Source organism: Panthera leo, chromosome A3 (assembly GCF_018350215.1).
Source record: "Panthera leo isolate Ple1 chromosome A3, P.leo_Ple1_pat1.1, whole genome shotgun sequence".
Taxonomy (NCBI): domain Eukaryota; kingdom Metazoa; phylum Chordata; class Mammalia; order Carnivora; family Felidae; genus Panthera; species Panthera leo.
Genome location: NC_056681.1, coordinates 51,733,245 through 51,754,126, shown reverse-complemented (window position 1 = coordinate 51,754,126; position 20,882 = coordinate 51,733,245). Strand labels below are relative to the sequence as shown.

Genomic DNA, 20,882 nt, shown 5'->3' with positions numbered 1-20,882 from the left:
ATCTCTTGTTACAGCCTTTAATTTAAAGTCTAGTTTGTCTGATATAAGTATGGCTACTCCAGCTTTCTTTTGACTTCCAGTAGTATGATAGTTCTCCCTCCCCTCACTTTCTCTTTTTTTTTTTTTTAATTTTTTTTTTAACGTTTATTTATTTTTGAGACGGAGGGAGACAGAGCGTGAACAGGGGAGGGGCAGAGAGAGAGGGAGACACAGAATCTGAAACAGTCTCCAGGCTCTGAGCTGTCAGCACAGAGCCTGACGCGAGGCTCGAGCTCACAGACCGTGAGATCATGACCTGAGCCGAAGTCGGACGTTTAACCGACTGAGCCACCCAGGCGCCCTCCTCCCCTCACTTTCAATCTGAAGGTGTCCTCTGGTCTAAAATGAGTCTCTTGTAGACAGCAAATAGATGGGTCTTGTTTTTTTTATCCATTCTGATACCCTATGTGTTTTGGTTGGCGCATTTAGCCCATTTACATTCAGTGTTATTATAGAAAGATATGGGTTTAGAGTCATTGTGATGTCTGTAGGTTTCATACTTGTAGCAATATCTCTGGTACTTTGTCTCACAGGATCCCCCTTAGGATCTCTTCTAGGGCTGGTTTAGTGGTGACGAATTCCTTCAGTTTTTGTTTGGGAAGACCTTTATCTCTCCTTCCATTCTGAATGACAGACTTGCTGGATAAAGGATTCTCGGCTGCATATTTTTCTGTTCATCACATTAAATATTTCCTCCCATTCCTTTCTGGCCTGCCTAGTTTCAGTAGAAAGATCGGTCACGAGTCTTATAGGTCTCCCTTTATATGTTAGAGCACGTTTATCCCTAGCTGCTTTCAGAATTTTCTCTTTATCCTTGTATTTTGCCAGTTTCACTATGATATGTTGTGCAGAAGATCGATTCAAGTTACGTCTGGAGGGAGTTCTCTGTGCCTCTTGGATTTCAATGCTTTTTTCTCTCCCCATATCAGGGAAGTTCTCAGCTATGATTTCTTCAAGTACACCTTCAGCACCTTTCCCTCTCTCTTCCTCCTCTGGAATACCAATTATGCATAGATTATTTCTCTTTAGTGCATCACTTAGTTCTCTAACTCTCCCCTCATTCTCCTGGAATTTTTTCTCTCTCTTTTTCTCAGCTTCCTGTTTTGCCATAATTTTATCTTCTAGTTCACCTATTCTCTCCTCTGCCTCTTCAATCCGAGCTGTGGTCACCTCCATTTTATTTTGCAGCTCATTAATAGCATTTTTTAGCTCCTCCTGGCTGTTCCTTAGTCCCTTGATCTCTGTAGCAAGAGATTCTCTGTTGTCCTCTATACTGTTTTCAAGCCCAGCGATTAATTTCATGACTATTATTCTAAATTCACTTTCTGTTATATTGTTTAAATCCTTTTTGATCAGTTCGTTAGCTGTTGTTATTTCCTGGAGATTCTTTTGAGGGGAATTCTTCCGTTTTGTCATTTTGGATAGTCCCTGGAATGGTGCGGAACTGCAGGGCACTTCCCCTGTGCTGTCTTGAGTAACTTGCATTAGTAGGTGGGGCAGCAGTCAGACCTGATGTCTGCCCCCAGCCCACTGCTGGGGCCACAGTCAGACTGGTGTGTGCCGTCTCTTCCCCTCTCCTAGGGGTGGGATTCACTGTGGGGTGGCGTGGCCCTTCTGGGCTACTTGCACACTGCCAGGCTTGTGGTTCTGGGGATCTGGTGTATTAGCTGGGGTGGATCGGCAAGGTGCACAGGGGCGGGAGGGGCAGGCTCAGCTCGTTTATCCTTTGGTGATCTGCTTCGGGAGGGGCCCTGCGGCACTGGGAGGGAGTGAGACCCAACGGATGGATCCGCAGAAGCACAACGTTGGGTGTTTGTGAGGTGCAAGCAAGTTCCCTGGCAGGAACTGGTTCCCTTTGGGATTTTGGCTGGGAGATGGGTGAGGGAGATGGCACTGGCGAGCGCCTCTGTTCCCAGCCAAGCTGAGCTCTGTTGTCCGGGGCTCAACAACTCTCCCTCCTGTTGTCCTCCAGCCCTCCGGCTCTCGGAGCAGATGTTAAGTCCCGCTTGCTGTCCGAACATACTCCGTCCGGCCCCTCTGCTTTTGCAAGCCAGACTCGGGGCCTCTGCTTGGCTGGAGGGCTGCCCCTCCACCCCGGCTCCCTCCCGCCAGTCTGTGTAGAGTGCACCGCCTCTCCGCCCTTCTACCCTCTTCCGTGGGCCTCTCGTCTGCTCTTGGCTCCAGAGAATCCGTTCTGCTAGTCTTTTGGCGGTTTTCTGGGTTATTTAGTCAGGTGTAGGTGGAATCTAAGTGATCAGCAGGACGCGGTGAGCCCAGCGTCCTCCTATGCCGCCATCTTCCCCTCCTCAAATCTATTTTTTCCCTTTTGAATTTAAGTGATGGTATTTTCTTTTTATTTTCTTTTATTTTTTTTGATTACCAACTACACCCCTGACTGATAACAGCAGTTGATTTTATGTATTTTTTTTCAGCTGACTACCTGGCTCAGGCGTTTGATTCTCTGTGTTTAGACTTGAAGACAGATGAAGGAAAAATCTTGTTTTTGGAGTATCAAGCTGTTCCAGTAATACTAAATCATCTAAGAATATCCAGTAAAGGACTCCTCTCCAATGTCATTGATAGTTTGCTTCAGATGACAGTGGAATCTAGTAAGTTTTAAAGTTTTTAGATACACAAAGAAAGGACAGTAAGATTATTCTCCTCATGTGTTCTGAATGTATAACTCTACATAGACATACTGTATTTTATAATAGAAATGGTTTAATGTACTTTTGGCAGCTGTATAGTAGAGTCATTAATAACATTACTAGGAGTTATGTGTCTAGATTTCCACTAAGTACAATTTCCAATATTCAGTCGTTTCAGTTATATAGATATATTCTGCATTGTTAAGTCATGTTTTCGAGCTTCTCTGTCTGTTCTCCCATCTAATCATTCTGACATATGTAACCCTGTATTCTCTGTTTGCTCAAAGGGAGTAGATGTTCAAGTGTATCTCCATCTAAAGTGAGAGTAATGACAAAGCTACTCATTGCCTCTTCAACCTTACTGTTTTTGTTGGAGTTTGGGGGTTGGGGGAGCACTTATCTATATATATGGGTACTCTTTTTCATGCATATTTGTAACATTTGTAGTCTGTGGATTTATTTGACCTTTTTGGTTTTTATATTGGCATAACAAGTTCTTCAAACTTACTATTTTGATGGTTCCTAATTTAGCCCTGATATATATGGGGATGTTGAACATAAATATTTTCATTTGCTTTTGTTGGTATTGCTCTTTGAACCTCAAGTAACCCCTTGACTTGTAACAAGCAACCATTTTGCCTCAGTAATTCTTTTTCACTTTAGTTTTTCCTCTTCCCTATTCCTTCTTCCTTCTACAGTACTTCTAAAAATGAAATGTTTATGCCTTTCAGAAGGTGGAAACTAAAACTGGAAAGCCATTGCTCAGTGTGGTAGTAAGCAGTCTGTGGAATTTGATGCTGCTTGTGGGCGAATTCCTAAGAGCTGGGTATAAACTATAGTTATATTTCTAACTAGGTACATTCAGTGTATGGCTTCACATTTTCAATTTACTTTGTATACTTTCTCATTTTTTCCTTTACAACATCCCTGTGAAGGGCCTGTATAGAAAAACTGAGGCCTGGAAAAATTAGGTAACTTGTCCATGGTTCCACAGTGAGACAGAGGTAGGACTTAGACTTGAAACCAGGTCTGATTCTAGATGTAACAAGGTACAATTCTACTGTTGCACTGTGATTAGGTTTTCCAGAGGCTTTTTTCCTGCTGCAAAATGTCAAGTCTTCTCTGACATATTTAATATTTTTAGCCATTTTTGACTATTGGGTGTCTAGCTACCTAGATAAGTAATCTCAGGGTTTTGTATCTTGATTAACTAATGTAACGTATAGAGCAAAAAATGAAAAATTCGTAAAATGAGACACAGCCACCCAAGATTACTTGTTTAAAGTGGGTAGATTTACAGTTAAGTTTCACAGGATTTTTCTTAATGAAGAGAATAAAAATTTTACCAGATGCAAATGTCTGTTTATTAGAAACAACTCTGTGTGAACATTTCTAACAGAGATGAAATCTTGCATCCAAAGGAAAACTAAATATAATTTTATGAAATAGTGGGCCTACTTGGGTAAAATGACTTTATGGCACTGTAACATTCATATTTGGAGAAATATAGTAGATAAAAAGTCAACAGATGTTCAGTTCATTCACTCATGTTTTCCTTTTTTCAAATTATTCTCAAATCCAGCGTTATCCTTTCTTGTTCAAATTGAGTAAATAAAGCAATTTCTTATGCGGAGTGCTAGAAAAACGTGTCATTTTTAGTGATGGGAAACTGTTGGAAGGTTAGAAATGAGTAAACCTTTGGGGTGCCTGGGTGGCCTAGTTGGTTAGGCATTCGACTTCAGCTCTGGTTCATCTCATGGTTCATGGGTTCTAGCCCTGTGTTGGGCTCTGTGCCAATATGATGACATATTTCAAGTGTTGTGTTTGCAGTACTTGCTGAACCTTATGGCTTCCTTCAGTGTCCATTTAGGGCTTTGGAGAAAGGCTGGAGGAAGGTGTCAGTGGACCAAGCTCTAGCCTGGGAGTACTCAAAGTGCTTAGTACTGGTTCTCTAACACAGGTTAGTATAGAAATAGTGTTCAAAACCTGTGTAGTAGTTGTCAAGTTACTAATTGTATGCCAAACTCAATTATAATTTAAAACATTTGGACTTGTGAGGTGCCTGGTTGGCTTAGGTCCATCCTAATTTCAGCTCAGGTCATGACCTCAGGGTTGGTGAGATTGAGTGCCGTGCTGGGCTCTGCGCTGACGGCGCTGTTGCAGAGCCTGCTTGGGATTCTCTCTCTCCCTCTCTCTGTCCCTCCCCTGCTTATGCAAAAATAAATAAATAAACATTTAAAAAATACATTTGGACCCTTATTTTGTATGTTTGTTTTATTTCATTTCTAGTGTTTTTTAATGGTATTGTAAAAAGATAAATTTTAATAGTTTATTTGAGCAAACACCAATTCTAGTGGGGAGCACCAAATCTGAAATGATTAACATGTGCTCTGCCTATGGGGCCTAGGACAGAGGTTTTAATAGAAAAGACAGGGAAACAAAACAAAAAAAAATTATTTAATTGGTTTTAACTTAAATGTTTGCTTTGTTTGGGAAAATTTAGTTATTTGGCCGTGATGATAGTTTTTCTTGAGGTTCATTTTCCTAGATTTGAGAAAATCTAGTTGACTGTTGATGAGTAGTTTTTCTTGGGTTTTGTTTTCTTAGATTGAAGCACATTGACTGCTTTAGAATTTGATTTGTTTAGGTAGGGTACCATGAGAGCTCTTCAGTGTAATAGCCTCTTTGTTTAACTATTTTAAACCGTATTTTGTTAAAGTGTGTTATATTCTCTATGCTGGATTGGAAATCTCAGACTGGTGCTGACCCACAGTAATTTGAGGAGCAATAGGATACTCCATCTCTACTTGATATTTCATATTAAGCCACGATATAGTTTGTATTGCTATAGTTGATGGTTTTTCTCTTGTACCCTTGTGCTCTTCCCCCAGATTCATCTTTTCAGATATGAGAAATGTTATGCTATTTAAGTATTAACTTTTTTTTGAAAGCTGGTAAAATGCATTTTTTAAAATCTAGATCTATTTTATTTAAAATTTTTAAATGTATGTTTATTTTTGAGAGAGAGAGAGCACGAGCCGGGGAGGGGCAGAGAGAGAGGGAGACACGGAACCTGAAGCATCTCCAGGCTCTGAGCTGTTAGCACAGAGGGGCTCAAACTCACAGACTGTGAGATCATGACCTGAGCCAAAGTCAAACACTTAACCGATTGAGCCACCCAGGCACCCCTAGATCTATTTTAAAATGCATTTCTTTGAGTATAAATTGAGATCAGTACATTGATTTACCTCAACACATGTTATGAATACTTTTTTTTTTTTAAGATTGAGTGCTTCTGATAATATCTCTTTTGGGTGTGAGTGTATATCATATAATAACTTAGTAATGTTGCTTTTAGAAAATTACTTTGTGGTTTCTTTTTTTCTTTTTCCTGTCAGTGGTTAAAAGCTATTATTCATTTACCTGGGTTTAGCTGGGTAAGAACTTGAGTCTTATTTTATTTCAAAGAATACTTTCCTTTTCTTGTCAGACTTAGTTTAAATAGAGGGATTTAAGTTTGTATTTGTATTATTTAGTTCACTCTGTTTTGTGGCTTAAAACTGCCTTGTCTAAGGTAACATGCTACCATTTAACACTTGAATGGCAATAATGTTTTTGAGTATATTTTGCAGATACTTTTTGAAGTTTATTTTTATTACAAAAATAATACAAAGTTGGAAAACTACAAGCTAGAGAAAAAGTCTTACTATCCAAAGATACCTACATTTACTTCATATGAATATTACTTTCTCTCTTTTTTTCCATGAATAATTTTTATGATGTTGGGTATTTCTTTTCTTTTTCATTGTTTAACATGGTTAAATTCTAGTGTACATTTAGTTGTATCAATCTCTGTTTATCTGTCTAAAATACCAAAATACAGGAAAATATTAGGGTATTTTGCAAAGAAATATACTTGAGTTCTGTTTAAATTGTGAATATGTGTAAAAAATATAATCAAGATAGCACAGAATTATCAAATACTTTGGACTATGCTACATGCATTAAATTTATTCTATGGATCTAGAAATTATGTGTTTATATTTTTTAGTTTGGTGCTATTTTTCATTGGCAGTTTGATTTTTCTTGATTTGGGCAATATTATTTCTTCCCTTCTTGCTGTCATTCTATTATGTTTTTATTCTTAAGGAGATAAAAGCAAGGGTAATTTCAATGTAATGATATATGTGATATTTCCAACAGTGTACCAACTTAGCATGCACACACCCATGTTTCTAGTCATGAATCCCTCATGCATATAACCTGTTTTCTCCGTTACAAGCTTTCAAATGAAAGAATGTTCTCTATAACAAAACACCATGGGAAGATTTGTTTTTAATAACTGAAGAATATATAATAATTTTTTAAGTCTAAAAGAATTTGACACCCCTCTTAATTCCACCACCTTGATAACACATAGTTTGCATATTGCCTGATATGTGTTTTTTTACATAGTTGCAATCATAATATGCATACTTTGTTTTATAAGAAGTGCATATTGATTATAGAAAGATTAGAAAATACAGATTTATTTCATTCAACAAATATCTGTCTGTAGACTGCACATTTATCCCTGGCACTGAGTGGGGCACTTAGGGATACAGCAGAGAACAAGATAAGTAAGTCCCTGTCAACGTGGAACTTCTTGTCTACTTGACTTTTGTCAAATTCCTGGTATACTTGGGATGATAATAATACTACCATCATAGAATTATAAAAATGGTAAGTGAGTTAGCCATGCAGAGGTTCGGGAAACTATTCTAGGGATCAGGAACTGCTAGAGTAAAGACGTTAGGGTAGGTATTAGTTATTAGGTATGATTTTCAAGACACAGCAGGGAAGTCAGTGTAGCTGAAGCAGAGTAGTAGAAGAATCAGAAGATGGGGTCTGGCACTTGTTCAGAAGGGCCTTGTTGCCCATTAGTGAGACGTGGGGACTTTCATTCCCCTGGGAATATCCTGGGTGGCTCATTTGGTTAAGTGTCTGTTAGTTTCAGCTAAGGTCATGATCTTACAGTTTGTGAGATCAAGCCTTGTATAAGGCCCTGTGCTGACAGCATGGGGCCTGCTTGATATTCTCTCTTCTTTTCTCTCTGCATCCCTGCCCCCCAATAAATAAATAAACTTAAAAATTAAAAAACCCAGAACTCCTGAAGCTTTCCCTTTCTATTCCACTTTGTTGAATGTCATATTATGAACCTTTTTTGGGTATATTTCTGAATAGCCCTTATTTTTGCTTATTTTCATTATATTCATGTACTATGTATTTATGTAATACTCATTTATTATTTTTACCATTTATTAAGACATTTCTTGTGGGAAGTTTGTATGAAATTTGATAAGAAAATCAATTCATTGGTCTTCCATCCCACCGTCAAAGAGCTTTCAAGTAGTTTGTGGCCAGCCCCATGAGGGATATGTGGCACAGGGAACTAACCTAGTAGACCCTTGCATGACCTTTTGAAGTCTACTTAAGAGTCAGTTGATGTTCACATGTAGCTCTACATATGATAGTGGTCTCTGAATGCTGTCAGATTTATAGCTATATTATAAGTTGCATAATTGCTTTAATGATGTTTCCATTTCCTAGTCTGACACTATAAGAGAATCTTTTTTTTTTCTTTTTTTTAGATCTAAGCCTGGATTTCCTAGTGTAACGCTAGATGACAATGAGCCCTTTTTTGGTCAGGTTTAGGTTTATTTTATATATAGCCTGTCTTGAGGAAACTTGTTTCAATATTTTGTGACAACAAAAGAAACCAGTGTCTATGTTAGGGAGTAAAATCCCACCTGCCAATTAGTATGATAGAGGAAGCCAAGAAGAAATCAAATAAATAATTAAATGTACAGATAATGAATATACTATTTTTATTTATTTATTTTTTTAATAAAAGTTCTCTGGGTATTTAACTTAAGGATTTTTTTCAACACTGCATTTATTGTTTAAAAGAAAACACATTCACATAGCTAATCATTTCAAAGGTACAAAAGTGAAAAGTCTTCTTTTCCTTCCTTTGAGAAAGCAATTTAACTAGCTTTTTCCAAATTATTTCATAGGTGTACCATGTCTCTCTACATACACACACACATGCCAGTTCTTACTCCTTCATTTTTTTCAAAATAATGTTAGCATACTATATGTGTTATGAAAAATACATCTTAGAGATCTTGTATTAGTACATAAAGAGTTTCTTCAATGAAAACTTATTCATTTAAGATGACCATTGATAGATGTGTTAACCTTAAAAAATAAAACTACCAGTTAATTCTATCAGCAAAAATGGGTTTATTTGGTAACAGCAGAGAATTGAAATACAGAACAAACAAGCTACCAGAAAACCACAGGCAAGACCAGAGAACAAAGGACTCCTCTGAATACAAGAAAGTGGTGGTGGTGGTTGGGGGGTTGGGAGGGTGGATGGGTGGGAGGGCTGTTATAAACAAAAAGCTCATCTGAGTAAACTGGGAGTTGGAAGTAAAGGGGCGTTTCATTTACTGAGTTGTGACCATTTCTCCTTGGCTGGGCTTTTGCTGTGGAAGGAGGAAACCTTTCTTCCACCTCCTGGCTTAGTAAAGTAGTATCCATGTGCAAGGTATATCTCTTTCTGTTGGGTCTGCAATTGATCACAAGTGTTAGGGCATGAGAGCGCCCTCTGCTGGCCTTCTGACCCCATTCAAAATGAGATTTCCTTTTATTAATTTTCACAGATATTTGGGTTGTCTAGGCTTTTACTAATGCAAACAGTGCTTCTTTATACAAAAACAAATTTGCACATGTGGGAGCTTATTTGAATTGTATAGATACCTAGAAAGAAGAATAGATACCTAGGAAGTAGAATTGTTGGATCAAAAGAAAATTTATCAGATTGTGAGAATGACATGGAGTAAAAAGTAGGTAAAATAACAAAAGAAAAAGAACAGGGAAGTCAAAAAGGCAGTTACAAAATTGTTTATTCATTTACTTTGTTGTTTATGTTTTACAAAATGATTTTTTCTAATAATTCGTAGTTCAGAGACGTAAGAATTGAGTATATAGGTGGGTATGGTGATATGGATAATTCAGGCAGCTCTTACACCCCATACCCTTTTCTTTATGTGACTCCATCCTCCCTACCACTTCAGCTCTTTGCTCCTTCTTTCCCTACTCTTAAATCCATCTACCTGCTACTCAGTATAGTGCATTGAATGGGTGAAGGTAGCCCATTTGCCCAGCTAAGACAGCAGCGCTGCTGACATGGAAACTTTGGCTTTCTGAGCTTCTCAGTGGTTGTTGCACAGTAGTCTAACTACAGGAGGTAGTCTGGGGGGTTTCCAGATATAATGTTTGGAGGCTGAGGACTGCCTCTGTAGACATCTTATTTCAAGTTTAATCGGGGACAGGTGAAAAGCAGTTTTTTTTTTTCTCTTTTCTAAAGCATTTCCAAAATGCCACTTACATATCAGTTTTAGTTCATTTTCTTTGAAATAGTTTTTTAATTGTAAAATACATATATCATAAAATTTGCCATCTTAACCATTTTTAAGTATATAGTTTGTTAGTGTTAAGTACATTCACATTGTTGTGCAGCCATCCATCTCCAGCCATCTTCAGAATTGTTTCATTTTCCCCAGGTACTTTTATGATTCTTACTACCATCCAATGCCAAACTATCATATCTTATGTGAACTACTGCAGTAGTTTCTCACTGATTTCCTTGCTTCCCCCCTTGCCACTCTTCTCACTGCATTCTCTGTGCCTCCACCAAAGTGTATGTCACTCCCTTGAAAAACATAAGTGTAAGAACTCCCTAAGTAGCTTCTTGTTGCAGATAAAAGGTGAGATTCTTGAAATGACCCACAAGGCCTGTTAAAGTCTGGCCTCTGGCTGCCTTTTTCAGTTCATGTCTTACCACTTTCACCAATTGTCAGACTTGCTCCTTCCTCAGTGGTCTTTGCAGCTGATCCTCCCACCTGCAATACTTTGCTCCCAGATAGTGGCAAGGCTTGCTTACCTCCATGCCTTTGGGTCCCTGCTCCAATATCACATCCTCAGAGAGTCCTTCTTTGTTCTATGTAACTGAGCCCCATGCACTTTCCTTATCCCCCTTACTCCATTTTATTCTACCCTCTAATGCTTACCTGACATATGTACATGCACACGCACTGATCTCTGATTTATTTACAGTTTATCTTAGTGAAAGCTATGAGGTGTTATGGATTAAACTATTTTTCTAGATGGCTACCCACCCTTTATTCCACAAACTGTCTTTCCCCCTTTGTTTAGAAAGTCTATTTTAGAGTATTTAAAGTTTATCTGCATTCTCTAATTGTTTGTAATGGTTTTCATTCCATTCTTTTGGTTTCTCCAGATATACAGTCATATTATCTGTAAATAATTTATCTCTTTCTTAACAATCTTTATAATTTTATTTTGCCTTGTCTCATTGACACCCAGTCACCTTTAGTACAATGATAAAATAATGGCAATGGTAGCAAACATTTTCATCATAGTCCTCATTTTATTTTATTTATTAAAAAAAATTTTTTTATGTTTATTTTTGAGAGAGAGAGAGCATGAATGAGGGAGGGGCTGAGAGAGGGAGACACAGAATCTGAAGCAGGTTCCAGGCTCTGAGCTGTCAGCCCAGACCCCGACATGGGGCTCAAACTCACCAACCATGAGATCATGACCTGAGCCGAAGTTGGAAGTTTAACCGACTGAGCCACCCAGGCACCCCAGTAGTCCTCATTTTAATGAGAATGTTCCTAGTGTTGTTTCATTCAGCAAAATGTTGCTGGCTTGGGTTGAAATACATACGTCTTCTCATTTTAAGAAAATATTCATCTACAGAGTGCGTGTTGAATTTTGTCAAATGAATTTTTAGTATTTATGGAGTTTGATATATCAAAAAAGGATCATGTGATCAATAGAGGGAATTAAAATGGTGACTTTATACCATCTTTAGATTACTAAAATAAACTACATTTAGTCATGGGATGTTTTTCTTATACTGTACTGCTGATTTTGTTTGCATCACAAAAGAAAATAACTGTCTCATTTATGATATCCATTCAAAATTCTAGACTGAATATTAGCATTTATGTTTACTGTAACAATTGCATGCTGAGTTTTATTTCTTTCTATTTTACTTTATGTGTAAAGTGTACTTTATGTGTAAAGCTCTGGGATGTGGACATGTTACTAGTTGTATAAGTTTTCTATGGCTGCTCTAACAAATTACCACAGACCTGTTCCTTCACACAACAGAAATTTATTCTCTCACGGTTCTGGAAGCCAGAAGTCTGACATCAGTTTCACTGGGCCAGAATCAAAGCATTGACAGGGCCATGCTTTCTTCAGAGCCTCTAGGGGACAGTCTGCTTGTCTCTTCCAGCTTCTGGTACCAGGTAGCATTCCTTGGCTTGTGGCTACATCATTAATATCTGCCTCCTAGGTCACATTTAATATGTAAAATAATTTCTTTATTATTCAAGTATGTTGAATCCAACAAACAGATCAGGAGATGACTGCCATTAAAAAGATCCTTTATACTTACAGTTTCTTTTTTTTTTTAATGTTTATTTATTTTAGCAAGTGGGGAGGGGCAGAGAGAGAGGGAGGCAGAGGATCCGAAGCAGCTCTGCGCTGACAGCAGAGAGCCTGACACTGGGCTCGAAGTCACACACCATGAGATCAGGACCTGTGCTGAAGTCATACTCCTAACCGACTGAGGCATCCAGGTGCCCCTGTACTTACAGTGGCTAATTGAAACGGGCACACCATTTGTAGGGGGCCACACAGGAAGCACCTAGGTCAGTCAGCAGGCAGAGGAGGGAAAGGCGGGGAACTGTGAACAGGAACCTTTATTGTGGCTTCCCCTGGGAAGGTATGGGCAAGGCAGAATAAGCGGGTTTAGGATTGGCTATTTTGAATAATTTCTGTGGGTACCGGGGCACAGGGGTTGGTACCTGTCCTGAGAGTGATTAGAGCAGGTGGATAGTGGTCTGAAGTGTAATACCACACAAGAGGTGATTGGGGGGCATGGGCTATAGATTGGTTGGTTTGCATATGGAAGATGCATTCACAGGCAGATCATTTACTATCTGTAGGAACTATCTCTCCCCATCTCACAATCCTTAATTTAGTCACATCTGCAAAGCCTTTGCCTTTGCCATCCTAAGCACTAGCACATTCACAGGTGCTAGTGGTTAGGATATGAAGCAGGCTCCAGGCTCTGAACTTTCAGCACAGAGCCTGACATGGGGCTCGAACCCACAAACCTAGAGATCATGACCCGAGCCAAAGTCAGACACTTAACCTGACTGAGCCACTGCAACCCAGGCACCCTTTCCTTTGTGTTTTAAAGGAACTGTTTAAAATGTTTTATAAAATGTTTATTATAAAAAGATGGCATGAGTCACTGAATTAGGAACTGCTCCTCTAGTTCAGCTACTTATTTTATATATAGAGGAGATTGCAGGCTGGCAAAGAGATTGCAGTAAAGTGAATATTGCAATAAACTGAATTCTAAACTTTTTGGTTTCCTAGTGCATATAAAAGTTACGTTTACACCATATTGTAGCCATTTAGGTATGGAATAGCATCATATCCCCCACCCCCCAAAAAACCAATGTACATACCTTAATTAAAATATATTACTGGGGTGCCTGGGTGAGTCACTCCATTAAGAATCTAGCCTTTTTTTTTTTAATTTAGTTTATTTTTTTAATTTATATCCAAGTTAGCATATAGTGTGACAATGATTTCAGGAGTAGATTTCTTAATGCCCCTTATCCATTTAGCCCTCCCCCACCCCCACAATGCCTCTAGTAACCCACTGTTTGTTCTCCATATTTAAGACTCTGTTATGTTTTGTCCCCCTCCCTGTTTTTATTATTGTTTTTGCTTCCCTTCCCTTGTGTTCATCTGTTTTGTTTCTTAAAGTCATCATATGAGTGAAGTCATATGATACTTGTTTTTCTCTGACTAATTTTGCTTAGCATAATACCCTCTAGTTCCATCCATATAGTTGCAAATGGCAAGATTTCATTCTTTTGATTGCCGAGTAATACTCCATTGTATATATATACACCACATCTTCTTTATCCATTCATCCATCGATGGACATTTGGGCTCTTTCCATTCTTTGGCTATTGTTGATAGTGCTGCTATAAACATTGGGGTGCATGTGCCCCTTCAAAACAGCATATCTGTATCCTTTGGGTAAATACCTAGTAGTGCAATTGCTGGGTTATAGGGTAGTTCTACTTTTAATTTTTTGAGGAACCTCCATCCTGTTTTCCAGAGTGGCTGCACCAGTTTGCATTCCCACCAGCAGTGCAAAAGAGATCCTCTTTCCCGCATCCTCTCCAACATCTGTTGTTGCCTGAGTTGTTAATGTTAGCCATTCTGACAGGTATGAGGTAGTATCTCATTGTGGTTTTGATTTGTATTTCCCTGATGATGAGTGATGTTGAGCATGTTTTCATGTGTCAGTTGGCCATCTGAATGTCTTCCTTGGAGAAGTGTCTATTTGTGCCTTTTGCCCATTTCTTCACTGGATTATTTGGTTTTTGGCTGTTGAGTTTGATAAGTTGTTTATAGATTTTGGATACTAACCCTTTATCTGATATGTCGTTTGCAGATATCTCCTCCCATCCCATTGGTTGCCTTTGAGTTTTGCTGATTGTTTCCTTTATTATGCAGAAGCTTTTTATTTTGATGAGGTCCCAATAATTCACTTTTGCTTTTGCTTCCCTTCCTCCAGAGACATGTTGAGTAAGAGGTTGCTGTGGCAAGGTAAAAGAGGTTTTTGCTTGCTTTCTCCTTGAGGATTTTGATGGCTTCCCGCCTCACATTTAGGTCTTTCATCCATTTTGAGGTTTTTCTTTTTTAATTTTTTTTAATGTTTATTTTTGACAGAGAGAGAGAGAGAGAGAGAGCGCGCGAGCGAGCATGAGCGGGGGAGGGGCAGAGAGAGAGGGAGACACAGAATCCGAAGCAGGCTCCAGACTCTGAGCTGTCAGCACAGAGCCCAACATGGGGCTTGAACTCACAGACCGCAAGATTGTGACCTGAGTCAAAGTTGGACACTCAACCGACTGAGCCACCCAGGTGGCCCATTTTGAGTTTATTTTTGTGTATGGTGCAAGAAAGTGGTCCAGGTTCATTGTTCTGCATGTCGCTGTCCAGTTTTCCCAGCACCACTTGCTGAAGAGAGTGTCTTTATTCCATTGGACATTCTTTGTCAAAAATTAGTTGGCCATATGATTCTGGATCCATTTCTGGGTTCTCTATTCTGTTCCATTGATCTGAGTGTCTGTTTTTGTGTTAGTACCATACTGTCTTGATGATTACAGCTTTGTAATACAGCTTGAAGTGTGGGATTGTGATGCCTCCTGCTTTGGTTTCCTTTTTCAAGATTGCTTTGGCTATTCGGGGTCTTTTGTGGTTCCATACAAATTGTAGGATTGTTTGTTCTAGCTCTGTGAAGAATACTGGTGTTGTTTTGATAGGTATTGCATTGAACACGTAGATTGCTTTGGGTAGTATTGACATTTTAACAATATTTGCTCTTCCTATCCAGGAGCATGGAATATTTTTCCATTTTTTTTGTGTCTTCTTCAATTTGTTTCATAAGCTTTCTATAGCTTTCAGTGTATAGATTTTTCACCTCTTTGGTTAGATTTTTTTCCTAGGTATTTTATGGGTTTTAGTGCAATTGTAAATGGGATCGATTCCTTGATTTCTCTTTCTGTTGCTTCATTGGTGGCTTATAGGAATGCAACCGATTTCTGTGCATTGATTTTATATCCTGCAACTTTGCTGAATTCTTGAATCAGTTCTAGCAGTTTCTTGGTGGAATCTTTTGGGTTTTCCATATAGAGTACCATGTCATCTGCAAAGAGTGAAAGTTTGACCTCCTCCTGGCCGATTTGGATGCCTTTTATTTCTTTGTGTTGTCTGATGGCTGAGGCTAAGACTTCCAATATTATGTTGAATAACAGTGGTGAGAGTGGACATCCCTGTCTTGTTCCTGACCTTAGGGGGAAAGCTCTCATTTTTTTCCCCATTGAGGATAATCTTAGCATTGGGTCTTTCATATATGGCTTTTATGATCTCAAGGTATGATCCTTCTGTCCCTACTTTATTGATGTGATGAATCACACTGATTGTTTTGTGGATATTGAACTGAACCAACGCTGCATCCCAGGTATAAATCCCACTTGGTCTTGGTGAATAATTTTTATAATGTTTTGTTGGATCTGGTTGGCTAATATCTTATTGAGGATTTTTGAATCCATGTTCATCAGGGAAATTGGTCTGTAGTTCTTTTTAGTGGGGTCTTCATCTGGTTTTTGGAATCAAGGTAATGCTGACTTCATTGAAAGAGTTTGGAAGATTTCCTTCCATTTCTATTTTTTGGAACAGCTTCAAGAGAATAGGTGTTAATTCTTCCTTAAATGTTTGGTAGAATTTTCCTGGAAAGCCATCTGACCCTGGACTCTTGTTTTGGAGGAGATTTTTGATTACTATTTCAATTTCTTTACTATTCAAATTTTCTATTTCTCCCTGTTTTAATTTTGGTAGTTTATATGTTTCTAGGAATTTGTCCATTTCTTCCAGATTGCCCATTTTATTGGCATATAATTGCGCATAATATTCTTTTATCATTTGTATTTCTGCTGTGTTGGTTGTGATCTCTTTAATCCTTGATTTTATTTTTTGGGGTCCTTTCCTTTTTCATTTTGATCCAACTGGCTAGTGGTTTATCAATTTTGTTAATTCTTTTTAAGAAACAGCTTCTGGTTTCATTGATCTGTTCTGTTTATTTTGGTTTTGATAGCATTGATTTCTGCTCTGATCTTTATTATTTCCTATCTTTTGCTGATTTTGGGTTTTATTTGCTGTTCTTTTTCCAACTCTTTAATGTGTAAGGTTGGTTGTGTATCTGAGACTTTTTTTCCTTCTTTGGGAAGGCATGGATTGCTATATACTTCCCTCTTGTGACTGCCTTTGCTGCATCCCAGTGGTTTTGGGCTGTGGTGTTATCATTTTCATTGGCTTGCAAATACTTTTTAATTTCCTCTTTAACTTCTTGGTTAGCCCAATCATTCTTTAGTAGGATGTTCTTTAGTCTCCAAGTACTTGTTATCTTTCCACATTTTTTCTTGTGGTTGATTTCAAGTTTCATAACATTGTGGTCTGGAAATATGCATGTTATGATACCGATATTTTTGTACTTGAAGGCTCATTTGTGTCTCAGTATGTGATCTATTCTGGAGAACGTTCCGTGTTCACTGGAGAAGAATGTATATTTCGCTGCTTGAGGATGAAATGTTCTGAATATATCTGTTTGGTCCATCTGGTCCAGTGTGTCATTCAAAGCCATTGTTTCCTTGTTGATTTTCTGTTTACATGATCTGTCCATTGCTATAAGTGGGGTGTTCAAGTCTCCTACTATTATGGTATTATTATCAATGAGTTATTAATTATAATTATGATATAATGCCCTTCTTCATCTCTTGTGACAAGTCTCTTTTATTTATTTATTATTATTTTTTAATTTTATTTTTTATTTTTTATTTTTCAAAATTTACATCCAAATTAGCATATAGTACAACAATGATTTCAGGAGTAGATTCCTTAATGCCCCTTACCCATTTAGCCCCTCCCCTCTCCATCAACCCCTCCAGCAACCCTCAGTTTGTTCTCCATATTTATGAGCCTCTTCTGTTTTGTCCCCCTCCCTGTTTTTATATTATTTTTGTTTCCCTTCCCTTATATTCATCTGTTTGCCTCTTAAAGTCCTCCTGAGTGAAGTCATATGATTTTTGTCTTTCTCTGACTAATTTCACTTAACATAATACCCTCCAGTTCCATCCATGTTGCAAATGGCAAGATTTCATTCTTTTTGATTGCCGAGTTAATACTCCATTGTATATATATACCACATTTTCTTTATCCATTCATCCATCGATAGACATTTGGCTATTGTTGATAGTGCTGCTATAAACATGGGGGGTGCATGTGTCCCTTTGAAACAGCACATCTGTATCCCATGGATAAATGCCTAGTAGTGCAATTGCTGGGTCATAGTGTAGTTCTATTTTTAGTTTTTTGAGGAACCTCCATCCTGTTTTCCAGAGTGGCTGCACCAGCTTGCATTGCCATCAACGGTGCAAAAGAGATCTTCTTTCTCTGCATCCTCACCAATATCCGTTGTTGCCTAAGTTGTTAATGTTAGCCATTCTGACAGGTGTAAGGTGGTATCTCATTGTGGTTTTGATTTGTTTTTCCGTGATGATGTTGAGCATGTTTTCATGTGTTGATTGGCCATCTGGATGTCTTTCTTGGAGAAGTGTCTATTCATGTCTTTTGCCCATTTCTTCACTGGATTATTTGTTTTTTGGCTGTTGAGTTTGATAAGTTCTTTATAGATTTTGGTTACTACCCCTTTATCTGATATATCATTTGCAAATATCTTCTCCCGTTCCATCAGTTGAATTTTAGTTTTTCTGATTATTTCCTTTATTGTGCAGAAGCTTTTTATTTTGATGAGGTCCCAGTAGTTCATTTTTGCTTTTATTTCCCTTGCTTCGGGAGACGTGTTGAGTAAGAAGTTGCTGCAGCCAAGATCAAAGAGGTTTTTGCCTGCTTTCTCCTTGAGGATTTTGATGGCTTTCTGTCTTACATTGAGGTCTTTCATCCATTTTGAGTTTATTTTTGTGTATGGTGTAAGAAAGTTCATTCTTCTGCATGTTTCTGTCCAGTTTTCCCAGCACCACTTGCTGAAGAGACTGTCTTTATTCCATTGGACATTTTTTCCTGCTCTGTCAAAGATTAGTTGGCCATACATTTGTGGGTCCATTTCTGGGTTCTCTATTCTGTTCCATTGATCTGAGTGTGTGGCAGTCTGTCTTAAAGTCTAGATTGTCTAAGTATGGCTACTCTGGCTTTCTTTTGACTACGATTAGCATGATAGATGGTTCTCCATCCCCTTACTTCCAATCTGAAGGTTCCTTTAGGTCTCAAGTGGGTCTCTTATAAACAACATATAGACAGATCTTGTTTTCTTATCCTTTCTGTTACTCTCTGTCTTCTGATTGGAGCATTTAGTCCACTGATGTTTAGAGTGAGTACTGAAAGATATGAATTTACTGCCATTGTGTTTCTTGTAGAGTTGGAGTTTCTGGTGGTGTTCTCTTGTCCTTTGTTGCTTTTGGTCTTTTTTTTTTTTTTTTTTTGGTCTTTTCTCCCCTCAGTCCTGCTTAAAATTTTTTGCAGGGTTGGTTTAGTGGTCACACACTCCTTTAATTTTTGTTTGGGAAACTTTTAATCTCACCTTCTATTTTGAGTGACACCCTTGCTGGATAAACAATACTTGGCTGCATATTTTTTCTGATTCAGCACATTGAATATATTCTGCCACTCCTTTCTGGCTTGCCAAGTTTCTGTGGATAGGTCTGCTACAAACCTGATCTGTCTTCCTTTGTAGGTTAAGGACTTTTTTTGCCTTGCTGCTTTCATGATTCTTTCCTTGCCTGAGTATTTTGTGAATTTGACTACGATATGCCTTGTTGATGGTCGGTTTTTGTTGACTCTACTGGGAGTCCTCTGTGCTCTATGGATTTTGATGTCTGTGTCTTTCCCCAGGTTACTAAAGTTTTCCAGTATGATTTGCTCACATAACCCTTCCACCATGTTTTCTTTCTCTTCATCTTCTGGGTCCCCTATGATTCTGATGTTGTTCCTTTTTAATGAGTCACTGATTTCTCTAATTCTTAAAATGTGCTCTTTTGTCTTAGTCTCCCTCTTTTTTTTTCTGCTTCATTATCCTCCATAAGTTTATCCTCTATATCACTGATTTGCTGCTTTTGCCTCATCCATCCTTGCCGCTCTGGCATCCATTTGAGTTTGCAGCTCAGTCATGGCATTTTTTATTTCCTGCTTACTAGCTTTTACTTCTTTTATCTCTACAGAAAGGGATTCTAATCTGTTTTCAATGCCAGCTAGTATTCTTAGTGTCATGATTCTAAATTCTCGTTCAGACATCTTGCTTGTATCTCTGTTGATTAAGTCCCTGGCTGTCTTTTCTTCCTGCTCTTTCTTTTGGGGTGAATTCCTTCATTTCGTCATTTTGAAGGAAGAAAAGGAATTAATAAGGTAAAAGAAATTGAAACTAAAAAATTATCAACAACACATAAAAATCAAATAAACGCTAGATTCTAGGTGTGTTTTGGTCTGGCTGTTAAAAGGAGATTGATAGAGAAAAAAAGGGAAGAAAAAAGGAAAACATTTGAAAATTTGAAAAAATGAATACAGTGAAATAGAATAAAATGAAATGATGGAAGTAAAATGGAATTTGAAAATTTACGAAAAAAGTAAAAAATATAGTAGAAAAAAAGAAAAATATTTTTAATAAAAATTGAAATAAAATTAAGTTTTTTCTAGTCCTGTAATAAAGAAAAGAAATGAGAAAGAAAAATGAAAATTGAATAGATGGACCAGCAAACAGACTGAAATACAATTGAAATTACATCGTTTTCCCCTAAAAGTCAAACTTTGAAGCATTTTGTAGTCTGTAAACTAAGCAGGTGGAGAGTCTTGTGATGTTCCTGAAGTGTGAGGTTGGCCCAGTTGGGCTGGGCTTAGTGTAACAGCTCCATTCTCCACTAGATGGCGCTAATAGCTTACTGGGGTGGATTGTTGTGGGGCTTGTAGGCATGTATGCTCATGTGCGGGAGGGGTGAAAATGCGTCACCCAGCTACCCTGTCTCTAGTATCAGAACTCTGTGCTCTTCCCGATCAGCAATCATGCACCTGTCCTTTGTCTTCAGCTTCCACCTGCCCCCCGCTTTTACACTGTCTGTGACCAAACTGTCAGGTTCCCAGGCGGCACCTCCCTCCTGAGTTTTCTGTCAGATGCAGCTGTGTTTCCCGACCCCTCACTCTGAGGGACTGCAACTTTGACCTGCTCAGACCTCCTGCGGGAGAGTCTCACTGAGCAATGGCCAGATGCCGGCCACACCCAGGAATGTTTGCAGAAAAGTGCTGCTACCGATGCCCAGATACTGCTGCTGGGTACAAACCCGCCTCAGAAAAAGTTCATAGGATCATGTAGCAGCAGTGTTTAAGGGATTATGGAAAATCACAATACACATCTAGTGCCAGGCTTCACAAACCTTAACGACCTTGTTCCAGCACCAGTGAATG

General features: G+C 38.4%; 1 protein-coding gene across 8 annotated transcripts in view; it reads left to right on the top strand.

Annotated features, from left to right (window-relative positions):
- Positions 1 to 20,882, top strand: part of CCDC138 (coiled-coil domain containing 138) — a 134,313-nt gene that overhangs the window by 89,523 nt on the left and 23,908 nt on the right. For 6 of the 8 annotated variants that reach the window (XM_042931835.1, XM_042931828.1, XM_042931831.1 and 3 more), the window contains one exon: positions 2,472 to 2,648. The exons of the other annotated variants lie outside the window; for them this stretch is intronic. In XM_042931835.1, the coding sequence (XP_042787769.1) occupies positions 2,472 to 2,648 (177 nt within the window). The remainder of the gene's footprint in view (positions 1 to 2,471; positions 2,649 to 20,882) is intronic. 8 annotated transcript variants of the gene reach the window in all.